A 16,070-nucleotide genomic window follows, 5' to 3' on the forward strand; every position below is an offset into this window, starting at 1 on the left:
TTACCTCTTCCCTGTGTTTTTTTTCTCACATGTCAGTAGAAATAAGTTGCTTACATAGATTGTGATGCAGTTACAGACAGTAAACATAATGATTAGGCCTTGCAAAGCACATGTATGAATTGTTGATTAAATTTCATCTTTATTATTGTTCTGTGATATCAATAGAGGGGTTTTGAGTCATAGGTAATGGTACTGTATCCAAAAACATGGTACAAATTACTCTTGTGTACTGTGCTAATCATTGTTCAGTTAGAGATTTGTAATAGGTGTGTATATTAATTGCATATGTATGGTAATAAAATATTTTTAAATCACATATATAATGCATGTTGTAAGATATATAATGTATGTTGTAAGTTAATGAACACATATATAATGTATGTTGTTATTGGTGTTGCCAAATAATGTTTCTTAGTTTATTAGATAAAATAATATTGTTGTTTTAGTTTACCTAACATCAAGAGTGCATGATGTATTACATGTTTTTATTGGTGTTGGTGTAGAGTGTGTTTGGGAGATTTAAGATATTAATGAGCTTACTGATTTATTTAAATAAGTGAAATTGTTGATTATTACATTCTGTCACACCAAATTAAAGCATAATATACCCCATGTGTTAATTGATGTATTAATAAGCTCTCATAAGTACTGCTGAATATTCATTAAGATATCAGGGCTAAAGGGTGGGGATAGGGGGAGTGCTTGAAAAACCATCGACTTTATGTCTGTAGTTCTTCATATGTTATATGACTAGTGCTCTGCAATGATAACCAGCACTGATCCAACAGGGAGACTTAGAAAGCCTGATTTCATCAGTTTTTTTGTAGCAAGGCATTTGTTTATACAAAAACTTATTAGATACTAAGTGATTATTGTTGAATCATGCCTTTCTTACAGAATACAAGTTCTTAACCATTCTTATCACCTGTTTGTCTTGCATCACTGAACATTGCTTGATTTTGTGAAAGAGAGATTCTATGTTTACAACAGCCTATCAATGGACAATGAAACTGAGAACCTCCTTAAGTGTCTAATAACAATATTTCAAACAGGGAGAAGGACCCAATACCTGATGCATCTCTCATCAAGATTTGTGCACTTGTTATTGAGACAATATCATTTATCAGAACTTCTACAAACTGTTATACTACTGAGTAGTGTTTTGCCTATTATCACTGCAGAAGAACCAGAACCAAGGCTGCCAGAAATAGCATTTTTAGCTACTAGTGAAATGTTTTCTTAAAGAACACAGCATGTTAAGGTGCACAAATAATTTTATATATATGTTCACACACATAAACTTAAGAAAGTTTACTCAGGACCAAAATACTCAAGTACTAAAACAAATCATCATAAGGAGTCCCAAAATCAACAATAAAAAATCAACTAAATTTAAGCCATAATGTCTATTTCAGCTAAACAATAAAGCACATCTGCCAGGCTATTGTGGTGACTAGTTTCTGTGCTCAAAATCATTCAGGTGAATCTCGACACTGAGACAGGTGCATTGGATATTTTAGTCTTATGCATAGGTTGCACAATTGAGTGAAACCCTTCAACAGAAATAAAAGCCATTGCTGGTTTCTTGGGGATCAATCCTGGCAGCCAGAAAATTGAAAGAAAAGCAGAGTGCCTGCATTAAGTGCCTTTCTATAAATTTTACACTTCACAGTAATTTAGCTGTTTATAGATGTTATTCTTATTCAACACTTTACTTCAATTTACCTTTTGTGAATCTTCATTGTTTGCTTTTTTAGATCAGTTTAAATGTAATGTTTAATTAGAGTTTTGTTCTTGTTTTAATTGTAAATGGGACTTAAAACAGAGCTTAGACATTGTATCTTAACCCTAAGTAAGTCAGAACTTTCAAACACATCTTAGTTCTTTTCTTATAAGTCTAAGTAATTATCATGGTCTTTTTACTGCATTTCTGTGTAGTTTACAGTTGTAGAGAAAGCAGTTTGAGATTGTCTCAAGTATTTCATGTCCAAGTTTCTTTGTGATAAATAACTTTTATTTGAAAACGTTTGTATCACTCACATTATTTTTATTCAAGTCATCCTTAATTCATATTTTCCATTGCAATTTAACTCAAACCTCGTATTATTGTGGTTAGATAGCTTACATATTGGATTTAACTGTTATCTTAGAACTAGCCATAACATCATTTATTTGAGTCTTTTATAATAAAACCTATCCAATTGTCTAATTATCAGCAGAAGATAGTTGATGATTTTTATTTTAGAAGATCTACAGCATTTATTTGAATTAATGTAAAATATACTCAGCTTTATGCTTATTCTCAAGATATAATTTTGCATAATCTTGCTCTAATTAACAGCAATGCATTGTTTACTGTTTTACAGGATTATACTGGACAATACATCATCCAGTTGATTCCTTGTACTGTAAAACCCACCCAATCTTATGCTTCATCCCCAGATAAACCACTTGTTTGCACTGCACATCTACCAGAAAGGTAACTTTTCCTCATAATTATTCACACTGGCTGTTGAAAAGACTAGCTCTCAATTAATGAATTTGTAGATATATAAACTTCTTATAATTATATACAACTTACTTAACAAAACAATGCTTCAGTCCTTCAACTCCTTCGAGAATATTGATAATGTAAAAAGTATTTGAAAGATTCCTTGTTATTCAAGATTTTGATTAGAAATTATTAATTTAATACTTTTAAGGATAAAGTTTTTAATTTAGACATTTTTGTGTAATGAATAACTTGTTTTTGCAGGTTTGAAGTTCCTATTGCTTTCCAGCAGACTAACAGACCAGTTCCTGTCATCTATTCTTTGAATACCGTTTTTCAGCTTCTCAACAACCAAAAAATGTTTCTAATGCCACCAACAGAAGTCAAAACCAGTCTTCAGGATATTGATTATAAGGGAACCTTTTCGAAAGGTAAAGGGTGCACAAATGATTTACTTTCTATAAAATTGTAAACATGAATAAATGATTTTAACATCTTACTACAAGAAATCTGAAAATGAGTTAGAGTTTGTGAAATTACAGTTTTTAAGGTTAAAAGTTGGAATATATCTGTGAGTAGAAAGGCATAATGCATAAAATAAAGGTAGCCAAGTTTATAAAATAAATGAAAGTGAAACTTTATCAAAGTTTCAGTATGAAGTTAGGCTTTGGGATAACCTAACACCAATGTGACTTTAGCTTGTCTGGTATAGTCTAGCTGTAGGAGAGTTAATGAGGCATCTGGTATAGTTACGGAAAAAATTAATAATTTTTATATATTTGACTCTAGATTTGTTAGTTTTTGTTAAGAACAAAACTACAATATGTGCTATCTATGCTGTACCAACAAGTATCGAAACCCACTTTTTAGCATTATAAGCATTCTTAATGACTAGATAGTTTTCCTGTCTTACTGTTGATAGATCTAATGTAGAAAATATGACAATAATGTTAAACTTAACAAATTATTGTTTATTAGACTGCAATTTTTAAGTATTCTCATTGTATTTACATACTTCTAATAAAACATATGAAAACATATTTTTTGTATCGTGAACTATCATTCAACTCTTTTCTTTTGAATAATATGACACCAGTATAAGCAAACTTCATATTATCCCTCCTAACAGCATCTAGTAACATATGCTCTTGAATGGTTCAAAGAGAGTAATCCTAAGCAGCATAGCATCTGAGGTTAATTGATTTCACACATTACAGTTTCACTATAAGTCAGATAGTAATATAGTACAGCAAATAAACTAATGTTCATGAAGACATAAAGTAAGAAATTAAGTTAATAAAATTTTACACTACAAAGTGAAAAAAAAATTATTTTAGAAATCATGGTAGTTTTGATTTATTGCACCTATGAAAAAAATTTTGTAGTTAAAACATTTTGGAAACACATCAGAATAAGAAAGTTATGGACTTTTTTACTTTATCTATGGCTTTAATATGTTACAAATTTAATCAATTTAAAATTTAAAAAAACAAAATCACATAGCTACAAACAATTAAGATCAGTAGATTTTCTAAAAGTTGTTAAAGATGTTTAATCTAAATGAATTTAAGCATTTCTTTATCACTATAAATCATTTAAATCAAATGGATTAGAATGAAGACAGCTTTCTGATCCAGTCATGTCAAATGGTGGGGATTTATTTGATATCATATCATTCCCTTTCTGATCCAGTCATGTCAAATGGTGTGGATTTATTTATTTGATATCATATTATTCCTTTGATATTTTTTTTAAAGTAGTTTTGAGTCTCAGTATTTATAAATTTTAGATTTTCATTTTTTATTTATTTTTATTTGGTTATAATGCTGCAAGATACCATTTAGGTAAAACGAACTTTGGCCTGTACTGTAATGTATGGTGTGTGCCTTTACAGGACAGACTGTCTATGGGAGAGTGTTGTGGAACCCAGAACAAGATTTAGAATCTGCTTACAAACTTCAAATTGAAAGACTTTACATGTGCACTGGCAGAGATGGCTATATTCCAACATATGATCCAACAGGAGAAGAATACAATGAGGGTTTACAATTTGGCTGCATTCAGCCAAACAAAAACTTGAAACATCGGTTTCTGATCTTGGTAAAGTTTTTATTGATTTGGTGAATTACGTCAATGGAACAACTAATATAAAAAGTGTGGAATTGTAGCTGGGCATAGAGGCTTGTAGCCATTTTCAAATGAAAAGTATCATGGAATTCATTTAATGAATTCCAAGCTCACACATTCTGTTCCAGTTCCTTTAAATTTCTCTGGAATATTTAACTTATGAAATAACAAAGTATATAAAAAAATACACTTGTTTAATATTTTGTTTTTAACTTATTTTTCAAAACATTCACATGAGAATGCTACTTATCAGGTAATATGTATGATAAATATCAATTTTTATTGCTCAGAGCAACATTAACACTTAATTTAAATTTGTTACTTAAGACTAATGTAGATTCGTGTACCATTTCCAGCCAAATTTAAATAAGATTTTGTTGTATAAGTACCAAGAAACTTTAGTTGCAATATTATTGACAGAAGTAAATTTATTTTTAAATACTAAAACTTGATTTTAATCATAATAAGGAAGTTTTAGATAACTTATGTAAGTAATATTATTGTTGAAATAAACTCAAATAAAGGTCTAAACTGTAGGTATATGTCACACTGAACCAGGTCCTTCATATATTAACTTTTAGTTTACAATATTTATTTTTCAATTAACATTAATCTTTCATGTGCAATTTCATTTTATATTAAAGACTTTTACAGTGTGCCTTCCAGTTATAGTTTTTCCCTCTTTAGAGTTTCGTTCTACAAAGAGACTGTGCCATTAGTCAGTAATATTAAAGGTATTCATATAATAAATTAATAATGATGATTTACAGGCATAACAAAGATCATTTTATGTACAGATCAATATTATTTTGAAACGTAGTATTTCTCTACACAAAATTATTTTGATTATGTTTATAATTCATCTCTTGTGTGTGTATTTTCTAATTGCAAGGCCACATCGGGCTATCTAATGAGCCCACCAAGGAGAATCAAACCCCTGATTTTAATGTTGTAAATCCGTAGACTTACCACTGTACTAGCAGGGGCCTTTCCTTGTGACTTTACTATTGTATTAATGTGATTTCATACATAGATAATAGTAATCAAAGTATGAAGCAGGTATTTTACTTTTTGAAAGGGCAATTATTGCAGTTGTAAATCTTTTGTATTAGTTAAATTGGGCATATAACTGGATATTATTTTACTTGGTTGTATTAAGTCAATTTTTTATTGCTGATATTACTATCTTAGTGTAACATTTAGAAATCTGTAATACCATTTGTGCCACATGTTTTGCATGTGATGATGCTATGTTAATGCCTTGTGTATATATTTTATTCTTTATTTCTTTTTAACAGTTTAAATAAAAATATTAATATTAAATAAAACAATGTCTTATTTACTGTTATTCTTTTTAGTATCTGCAGTTTCATTTGTATGGGCACTTCAAAGTGTGTAAGTAATTGTTTTATGCTATTTTAGGACCGAAACAATCCAGGAGCTGTAGATAAACACTTTCATGACATTCCATTTGAAGCTAGATTTGCCAGTGATAATTCTGCATTTAAATCATTGGCACAGCTTCCTGGTGTGGATGGATTCTTGTTGAAAGTAGATGCCTTATATAAGGTTTGTTTTACTTATCATTGTAATTTAATCCTGTAATAATTTGTTGTTAATCTGTGTGTGTTATGTTATACCAGTGATATACAACCATTCTCATTCTTTGTCACAGACAAATTTTTTTCATACAATAAAATGCAGGTGAGTTATAATTTAATGTTCATCCTGAGATAACTTTTGTTTGCTTTGGTATCTCGTTACTCCTTTGATACTTTATTTTTTGAGTAGTTTTGAGTCTCAGTATTTATAAATTCTAGATTTCCATTTTTTAAATTTTTATATAGTTATTTTACAAGAAATTTGTTAATACTGTAGCAACTAGAAAACTGCTACATATTTCAGTCTGTTGTATTGTTAAAATATAATTGGAAAGTTAAAGGAGTGATAACACTCCTGGATCAGATAATATTTCCCTGAGGGTTTTAAAGGAGATCAAGGATTGGATATGTGAACAACTTGTCACAATTTTTTGTAAGCCCTTGAATAGTGGACAAGTGCCAACAGATTGGAGATTAATTAATGTCACTCCTATTTTAAAGGAAGGTAATAAAAGTTGTTCAAATAATTATAGGCCTAGTAGTCTTAGATCAGTTATGAGAAAAGTTTTAGAAAGTATGATAAAAGACATTTTGCAAAATAATTTAACAAAGTTTAGAATTTTATTGGACAGTCAACATGATTTCACTAAGGGAAAATCGTGCATTACAAATCTTTTAAAATGCTTTGAAAATGCTACAACACAGGTAGATGAGAGTGAGGGGTGTAGATCTAGTGTATCTGGATTTTGAGAAAGCATTTTTCAAAGTGCTACATAAAAGGCTTGTAAAGAAACTTATTTCTATAGGTGTTTGGAATAAGTTAACTAATTTGATAGAAGAGTGGTTTATGGAACAAAGCAAAGAGTTGTTATAAATGGAGTTCAGTCAAACTGGTATAATGTTTTTAGTGGTGTATCTCAGGGCTGAGTCTTAGGACAGTTGCTCTTTTTGATTTACATTAATGACACAGATGAAGGAATAGTCAATAAATTACTTAAATTTACTAATGATATTAAGGCCATGAGTGTTACTGGTTGTGAAGAGAATGCTGCTGCTTTACAAAAAGATTCAAATCATTTAGTGAGTTGGGCAAATAATGGAAGATGGTGTATCTCATCTTCAGGTTAATGACCTAGGAAGGTTGAAATGTTGTTCTCAGCTTTATTAGTAAATGTGTTAATACCCTTACCAGCCATTCTGAGATACATTTTTATTTCAAGTGGGTTTATCGTCATCAGTATATGGCAGATGAGTTTTAATTATGATAAATTCAAGATATTGCATGCAGATTATCATAATTTTTATTATAAGTATAATTTAAATGGGAATGAACTTATGAGTGTTATGAAAGAAAAGGATCTTGGTGTGATGATTGATCAGTCTCTTAAGCTGCTAAAACAATGTGCTCTTACTAGTGCTAGGGTAAATAGGATTTTAGGTTCTATGTACAGAAATATTGAATACAAGTGTAAATAAGTTACGATTTCATTTTATAGGTCACTAGTTAGGCCACAGTTGGATTATTGTGTTCAGTCTTAGGCTCCTTACCTTAGGAAAAACATTGGATTGCTGCAAAGGGTTCAGAGAATGGTTACCAACATGGTACTTTGAATGGCGGGATTGTCATAATAAGTTATTATTTCATTTTATAGGTCATTAGTTAGGCCACAGTTGGATTATTGTGTTTAGTCTTTGGCTCCTTACCTTAGAGTTAGAGGGCATCTTCTTGAGGTAATTAAGATTGTAAAAGGAATTGGTAATGCTGATGCATCAATAATGTTCATTCTTAACAGTGAGAATTATAGAACTGGGGGACATAAATATAGATTTAGGCAAGGTAGAAGCTGTCTTCAGCAAAGACAGTTTTATTTTTCAAATAGGGTTGTTGGACTATGGAATGGGTTGCCTTCAGTGTTGTGGAGGTAGTAAATATGAATGAGCTTTAAAAAAAGATTGATAGATATATGAATGAAAAGAGCTGGCTTTAAATTTCTTTATTTAATAGCTTTAATTTGGCTTAAAGGATGGGATAGCCAAAATGGGCCAAGAGGTCCCAAAACATTGTTTTGCTATAATGTAGAAATTAATGTTGTTCATTTTTTATTCATATATTTTTTTTCAAAATGTTTTTGTTAATTTCTTAATTTAGCAGATATTTTTGTATACATTGCCATAAATATCAGCCTTTTACTAGAGTTACATGCACCAGTGACTGTTTCATATAGTGTATACATACTTAGTCATGCTTCTGTGCCATTGTCCCTTTGGGGTATAGGTCATACCTAGAGATGGTTGTGTGTGTAAAGGTTTCTACAGGTTAGTATTATTTGAGTTAAATTCCCTTTAAATAGGTATAATGGATATAATAAATTGTGTTGACAACCTAGAACTGTAAGATGCTGCAGTAGGACTTTATGGCTAACTTAACATTGTGTTATGGACATAATCCTGCTTTCTTTTGTAAAGAAGACAATTTTTCTCTCCTTTTTTGAATGAATTTGCTATTCCTACCTATACTGACAGTTGAACCAGTTAACTTATAAGCTATGAAACTTTTGTCTTTTTATTTAAATAAATGTTTGTTTTTCTGGTTTTTTTTCTGTTGATGTTTCTTTCTTCATTCTCATTGAAACTTTCCTTAACTTTTGGGTTATTGAAGATATTAATACTTGTTTTTGTTTATTAAGTTGCATTTTGGTTTATTCTTGAGGAGTTGTTTTTAATTTTTTTTTTTATTCTGTGATTACTGTGAAGTTTATAAGTCATGATTAAGGAAGAACATCTTCTGATACCATGTATAGTTTGAGGTGGATGACATGAACTCAATATGACTGTACAGCAATAACTAACATTTGACCTTTTCTGAAATAATGGCTTTTATCAGCCATGATTAGAACTACACATGCATTATTGATTTGTCCTTGGGGGCAAGAAGTTGAGGGATGAATAGGAACAATCCAAGGTGGAAAGTTCACTCTCTTTTAAGTATCTATGATATACAGTGACAAAAACAGCTCATGTGGTATTCTGGTAATACCAAGACTAATTGAGATTATCTTTTTGGAACTTCCAGATATTTGCTGACTACCTGAGGTATATCACTTTATACTATGTATGCCATCAGTGACCAAATGGTGGACAAAGTCTGAGATGAAGAGTCACTATATTGTTAGGTGGATCAGCAAACATTTAGCTATGATTCTGCAGATACCATAAGGCAGTTAGGAGTCTTCTGGTTTATGAGAAATGCTGAAAGTGCTTTGAGACCCTGTCCAGCAATTTAGGACTGTGCAGATCATAATGATAATAAGTATCCCTCCACATTTTGGCATTCTGTTGTTGGCATCACCTTATGACACATCATTTGTTAGTATGAACATCTTAAGGTTTAAGGAGTGTTTTAAGCACATCAGTGTCTCAGCAACATTGTGGTAGAGAAGCTGGTGACCTTTTGAATTGTCATTTTACAGTGGTGATGAAATAAAGCAAGTTAACCTACCAATGTTTAAATTGATGGCAAAAGAAAGTTTTGAACATTTCCTAAAGTATTCCAATCAGGTTGTAACTTGAAACTGAGGGTGCAACATCTAATGCTTGGTCTAGTTAGCCTAAACAATCAACATCTTAGAGCATTTGAGTGAGGATCAACTAGATAACTAGAACATGGTTGTCTCTTAATTGCCAAAAGTCTGACAATGCTGAGAACAAGATATTTAGGACCAAATTCCAAATTCATTCAAAAGCTTCAGCCTCATGAGTTCTTGGGCATTGAGGTATATGATTTAAGAAGACTACATGGGGGGGACATTCCTGAACATCAACTATTAATCACAATGAAATTCTCATCAATAATTTTATAGGTCTTGCAAATTGTTATGGTGCTTCCCTTATTTAGATGCCATGGCTGCATCATCTGTGCCAGGAGTTAGAGTTTAAAGGACATGGTACCTGTTCCAAGTTTTGCTTACTGAACTATTGGATGTGGGATGCACAAGCTCTGTTCCAGCTGACACCTTAACATGTTTAGGAGGGTTGTCAACAAGCCATGGCTGTAACAGATTCAGCTAATTTAAACAAGTAGAGCCTGAAGATCTATTAACTTGCTTGTACCCAACAGCTTGGTGGCCAGATTATATGGCTTTGAACTTGGCTTCATATGATGTTTGCTTGTGAAGATGAATGAGTGCAAGGTTGAGTTTCTAATGAGTACTGGAAAAAACCAGAGTACTACTCTACTTTGCCATAGTATGAGGCACTCTAAGTGAATGATTGCTTTGACCTGTAAGGACAAACTTTATCATGGTAATGGTAAGTTAAGAGGCATGTATCTTCCTTAGTTTTTACAAGTTTTCTCATCAATCTTCATTTACATATTGTTGTCTTAGAAATGGATCTATGTGGTTATTTTGTTATTTTTGCTTGTGAAACAGGTGAACTACTAGACTGTAAAAGAAAATAAAAAATTAGAAAGCATCTACTAGTAATTACTGATTTAGGCCAAAGAACATTGGACTGCACATAGAGAAAAAGATTGTAGAATATTTGAATGTCCAAATGGGATCTCATGGATGCAGTCTTATGCATAGTCACCATATGATGCAGAAATGTAACTCATAGCTTTCTGTCCATAAAACAGCATGAACTAGTTTGAATAGTTCTTTATCCTACTGTACAGATATTGTGTCAGCCCTGGTCTCAAATTATGAACATCCTGTTATTCAGCTGCTAGCAAGGATAGCCATCAGCAAATTAATGAAAGCACAAGTAACACAAACCAGACATGTAACTTTAGCTGTAATGAGGTCACTTGTTGAGGATTGTGCTGCTAAACTGATTTCACTAAATGGAAATAAGAGCTTGGTGACTTTCTCATGGAATTTTGTGCTGTGTGTAAAGAATCAGTTGTTTATTTGAGTACTAGGTGGCAATCCCTTGGTTTGTGCAAACAGGCATTGACACCTTATATGCTGATCAGCTGGCTTGCAGGAGGTAAAAAAAAAGTTTCTTTACTGATGTTACCAGTGGCCTTCTAATCATAGACTGTGATATGGCTCTCTCATCTTTTGCTTTTGCTAATTACACTATACTATGTCTTATTTTCTAGGAGTGTAATTTCCTCTGAATGTTGGTGAAAATATTATGGTTACTTCTTTCATTTTACTAGGGCAGAGGAGACTGATATTCTGTCATAATAGTTCTTATTTTTTGTGTAGCTGTATTCCTGCATATGTTAGCACATGTATTCTTGTGGGCTGCTTCCAATTTGCAATCCATCTGGAGACCACCCACTCCAAACTTTATGCAGTATTGACTGTGAAACAGTAGCAGCTATTATGTTTGTGGCTGTATATTTACTTTAAGCAATCAAGAGTATAGCTTGCTCTATGGCTTCCAGCTTCACATACTTTGCTGCTTGTGGGAAACTCAAACTCAAACTAACGTGGCAGGGGTTTAGTTTAGAGAGAGAGAAATCAGAAGAGTTCTCTCTCCAACTGGGGTGTTCAGGAACGTTGTGGTTCCTCTGAAGTTGTGGGAAACTCGAATGCTCCATCAGCTTTATGCAGAAAGGTGTTACTGTGCAAGACAGTCGATGTGAATCCAGATCTTTTTGCTGTCTTTGATATATGAATCATCTGTGGCTATGATGGCAGGTAACTATTCATCATGGTCTTTTAAAAATGCTGAAAGGCTTTTTCTGAGCATTACTACATATTCTTTTTCTGTATTGGCTTATTTCTAAAGAATGTAGAACAACAGTAACGTGTTATCACGTAGGTACAGGTGAAACACATTTGATAAAACAGGCTTTCTTGGAGTACCAAGATGTTACCAACTCTGAAATCAAATATATTTTGCATGGTAGAATAATACAACATTTAGAGAGTGATTGTCTGCAATTGTTCTTTAAAGAAAAAAGAAGAGTACTTTTAGGTTCTGTATGAATTTGAGGTGAGTGAATACAGAGACTTGTTGATTATTTTCTTTGCTGTTGATGGATTTAGCTCTGTATACACACGAGAAAATTCATAGTTTCAGCACACTAGATTTGGTATTCATCTGCTGACAGATTAGATTGTTGTAGACCTAAAACTTCCTTTGGCAGTAGAAAAATATTACAGGTCACTCACTCACCTTGTGTAACACACCTGTTACTTTTGAAAAGCTAATAGAACTTAAACTTAGAGAACTATAAAGGAAGAGATAGCTCTTCAGTGTGAATTAAATTGTAAAAAGTGATTCAAACCCTAACACTTTTAACCTATCACCTCTCACGTTTTTCTCTATCAATTTAAATTATATTTTCCATTCATAGTTGTGCATTTCAGGCCTCTTAAGTGAGCTTAAGAATATTTTAGCATATCAACAATGTAGGTTTGCATTTGCAACCAGGAAAGTTTGCAGAGAAACAGGCAAATGTGGAGTTTCTTGGCCACATAAGAGGTAGGGATGGAAATACATTGAGACTGAACAAGAAACTTGCAGTTTTTTTAGGTTTCACATTATACTGTTGACTTTGTAACCAAATGCTCTTAAATAGCCACACCAGTATCTACTTTGTATAGAAACATAATGCGAGCAGGCATTACAGACACAAGTGATGTGTTTATAATAAAAAAAAAACACTGTTGGTTTATATTTATCAACGCTTTTCGTTCATCCAGGATAAGATCTTAGAATATTTATGATTGATTTCAACTCTTTGAGATAATTAGAGCCTGATAAAACAAGAGGTTCAAAGGACTTTGCTGTATTTGTTTGTGTGATATCACATATATTTCTTATTTTAGATTTGGACTGGTGTGCATTTATAGTAGTTTTTATTTAGATGTGTTTGATTTGTACAGTTGAAGTTTTTCAATATTTTGTAGATGTGACCAAATGTTTTCTTTATATCATTTCTGAATAATTTAGTTATTGTTTTGTTTGTGGTTCTATTATATAATTTTTCACTTGCTTTCCAAATATAAATATGGATTTATTTGTGAAATAAGGTATGGTTTTATTTATTTAGAACAATGAAACAAACAATATTAAAAGCATTAGTCATTTCTTATGAAGTGTTTAGTTTAAAATTCCTTCCTCCCTTTACACATTGACCACATTAAACCTGTGTGTGAGATGTCTGTTTGTACAGACTGGTAAGCTGTTGGTGCAGTCAAAGGTATGGTTAATGTATTAATACTAGCACTTTCACTTGGAAACTATGATCCAGACAGTTTCTGATGCTTGAGATAAGTGTGTATTTGCAAGTGCATTCAAAATTCTTACTTTGAGATGTATTATATGTCTGTATTAAAGACTTTTTCCTTGAAAAGGTTGGGTCATTGCTGGTTATCTCTGACATCTACTCTACATTTGCAGCTAAATATTTCATGAATCAGAAAAAGTGCTGAGTAAGTTTTCAGTACTGAACATTTGTCATAAAGTTCTACAGTTACTAGTCATTAGCTTTCTTGATTTTCAATATCCATCTAGCCAGTTTTACTGAAAAGTTTCCTGCACTTTTGTCCTTGCTGGAAACCTGATAAAGGACTATTGCCAAAAACATTGTTTTCATATTCATTAATAAAGTTGGTGAGTGTTTTACTATTATTTTTTTAGTTTTAAACAAAAGTAATCATTATTGGATTTCATTATAACCAGGTCAATTCTGGTCATCAGTGGTATCTCCAAGTCATGTATACTATTGGTCCATCTGATGGACATCGGCGAGTTCAACGTTCTGTTACATTAAGATTTCCAAACTCTTTTTCCACCCTGCATGCCCAACCTGGCATACCCGAGAAGAATGGAACAAACATGAAAGCTCTTTATCTAAACATGTCTAACTTTGAAGTTCTTGCAGACCCTGATGCAGGAGATACTAATTTTGTTGCTGTTTTTGTGCCATTGGTTTTACTGTTGCTCTTAATTATGATTGTTGTTATTGTCATGAGACAAAGAAAATCACAAAACCAAGAAAAACATTTGTATGAAGAAGAGAATAAGAACAATATCAAAAAAGCTCAGGAACAGAAACTAGCAGACACACCTTTTCTGAAGACAAAAATGAATTGTTCTTCTGATAATTTGAACAGTAAAGCTAACAATTCTGCTAAAGTGAGTTTTAAAGGTATTAATGTGACTGTGAGAAACAACCTCCAACAATCATCATCCTTAGGTGGCACTGAAGTATAGACAGTTGTTCTGCCTTTTAAATTTTAGATATCAAAGAAATAGATTTTTGTGCTCGAACCAAGTGTAAAAATTGCTTTTATAATTATTATTACATCACCTCATAGCCATGAAAAAGCATGAAGTCACAGTATTTTGAATAGGTTTGAAGGTTTAGTAATGTGATGAAGTCTATTGTGGTGGTTGTTTTCTTCTAATGTTAGAGATTTACGTTTGTAAAACATTAATATCACACAAGAAAATGCCAGACCCTCATAGTCCATATTATTCACTTCATTTAATCAGTATCTAATAAGTTATTGTTCAATACTTACAGATTTCGCTTTTAAAATTTTGAATCTGGAACTAATGCTTGTGTAAAGGAAGAAAAATGAACTTTTAATGAATAGCAATTACAAAATGTGGTAAAATCATAATTATCATTGTTTTGTGAAGTTGAGGGCAAGAATTTAAAACCATTAATATCACCTTAAAAGTGTCATCTAAAACTATCAGTTTATATATAAATATGGTCAAAAACCAGACCCATTAGCTTAAATTTTAACTAGCAGCATAAACCATGTTTAAATGTAAAACATGAATTTATATATAAGACATGAATATCAACTTAAACCATAAGCTTATTAATCACTTGGCAACAGTAATTTTCATTGAGCAGCTACTGTAAAGATAAAAATCAACACAAATTTAAATAAAGCAGTTTTAAAGGTTATGTCATTTTGTCTAAAAAAATGAATAAATAACACACTTCTTAACATTCTCTTATCCTTTGCAAAGATTCCCACAACACAGTTGTGTATTGTAAACACTGTGCCATTTATTGACTATTTCAACTTTGTGCACTTCTATGCCTGTGGATTCTTAGTTATTTCAGTAATTAAAATAAGCAAGTAATTGTAGATACAATTGAAAAAAAAAAGGTAATCCTTGTAACTTTGAATAAAATAAACATGTAGTCATAATAAACACAATATTTGAAACTTTTTTCAGGTATTTTGTTTATCTCTCAGTATTCAACAGTTCAGAATCTAGTTTAGTTTGCTGGAGTTTTACTTTCTGATTTAACATACTTTAATCTGTATTAGAATAAATATGGATGTTGTAATTGATGTCATATTAGTATTCTGCAAATTACTGCCATGTTGAATTAATGTATTTTTTTCTCAATAATTTGTAATAAAAGCAGATAATGGATGTCAGAATTGTGCAAGTTGGATGTATATCATTTTAAGCTCTCAGACATCTTCATATAAAAATGTTCTACCATATGAAATGCCATCCAAAGATCTACACCACCTCAATAAAAAATATATATATTTAATATGGCACACATCTGGATGTAACTTTTATCTGGGTAAAATATTCTGCCACTGATATCACTGGTCATTGAGGTTACCCCAGCATCTAAATAGAATATTCATTGATATGACACACTACCTAAGGTTCCTTGACATCTGGATAGAATATTCAGACATTGATGTGATACATCATCCAAGACTTCCCAACATCTTGATAAAATACTTTTGGACATTGACATTCTACATCATCCAAGGTTTCCCTACACCTGAAGATAATACTCAGACACTGAAGAATAAAATACACAGACAAAGTAAAGTTAGTTATTATTATTTAACCCTACTTCACTTTCTTTTCAATGGTGAGCCAATTTGGGATCC

General features: G+C 31.7%; 1 protein-coding gene across 1 annotated transcript in view; it reads left to right on the forward strand.

Annotated features, from left to right (window-relative positions):
* Positions 1–15,593, forward strand: part of LOC143228381 (extracellular matrix organizing protein FRAS1-like) — a 206,217-nt gene extending 190,624 nt beyond the window's left edge. Inside the window, exons 69-73 of the mRNA XM_076459646.1 lie at positions 2,367–2,479; positions 2,756–2,922; positions 4,386–4,591; positions 6,041–6,187; positions 13,864–15,593. Of these exons, the coding sequence (XP_076315761.1) occupies positions 2,367–2,479; positions 2,756–2,922; positions 4,386–4,591; positions 6,041–6,187; positions 13,864–14,397 (1,167 nt within the window). The 3' untranslated portion in view covers positions 14,398–15,593. The remainder of the gene's footprint in view (positions 1–2,366; positions 2,480–2,755; positions 2,923–4,385; positions 4,592–6,040; positions 6,188–13,863) is intronic.
* Positions 15,594–16,070: the final 477 nt, after the last annotated feature.

Source organism: Tachypleus tridentatus, chromosome 10 (genome assembly GCF_004210375.1).
Source record: "Tachypleus tridentatus isolate NWPU-2018 chromosome 10, ASM421037v1, whole genome shotgun sequence".
Classification (NCBI taxonomy): Eukaryota; Metazoa; Arthropoda; class Merostomata; order Xiphosura; family Limulidae; genus Tachypleus; species Tachypleus tridentatus.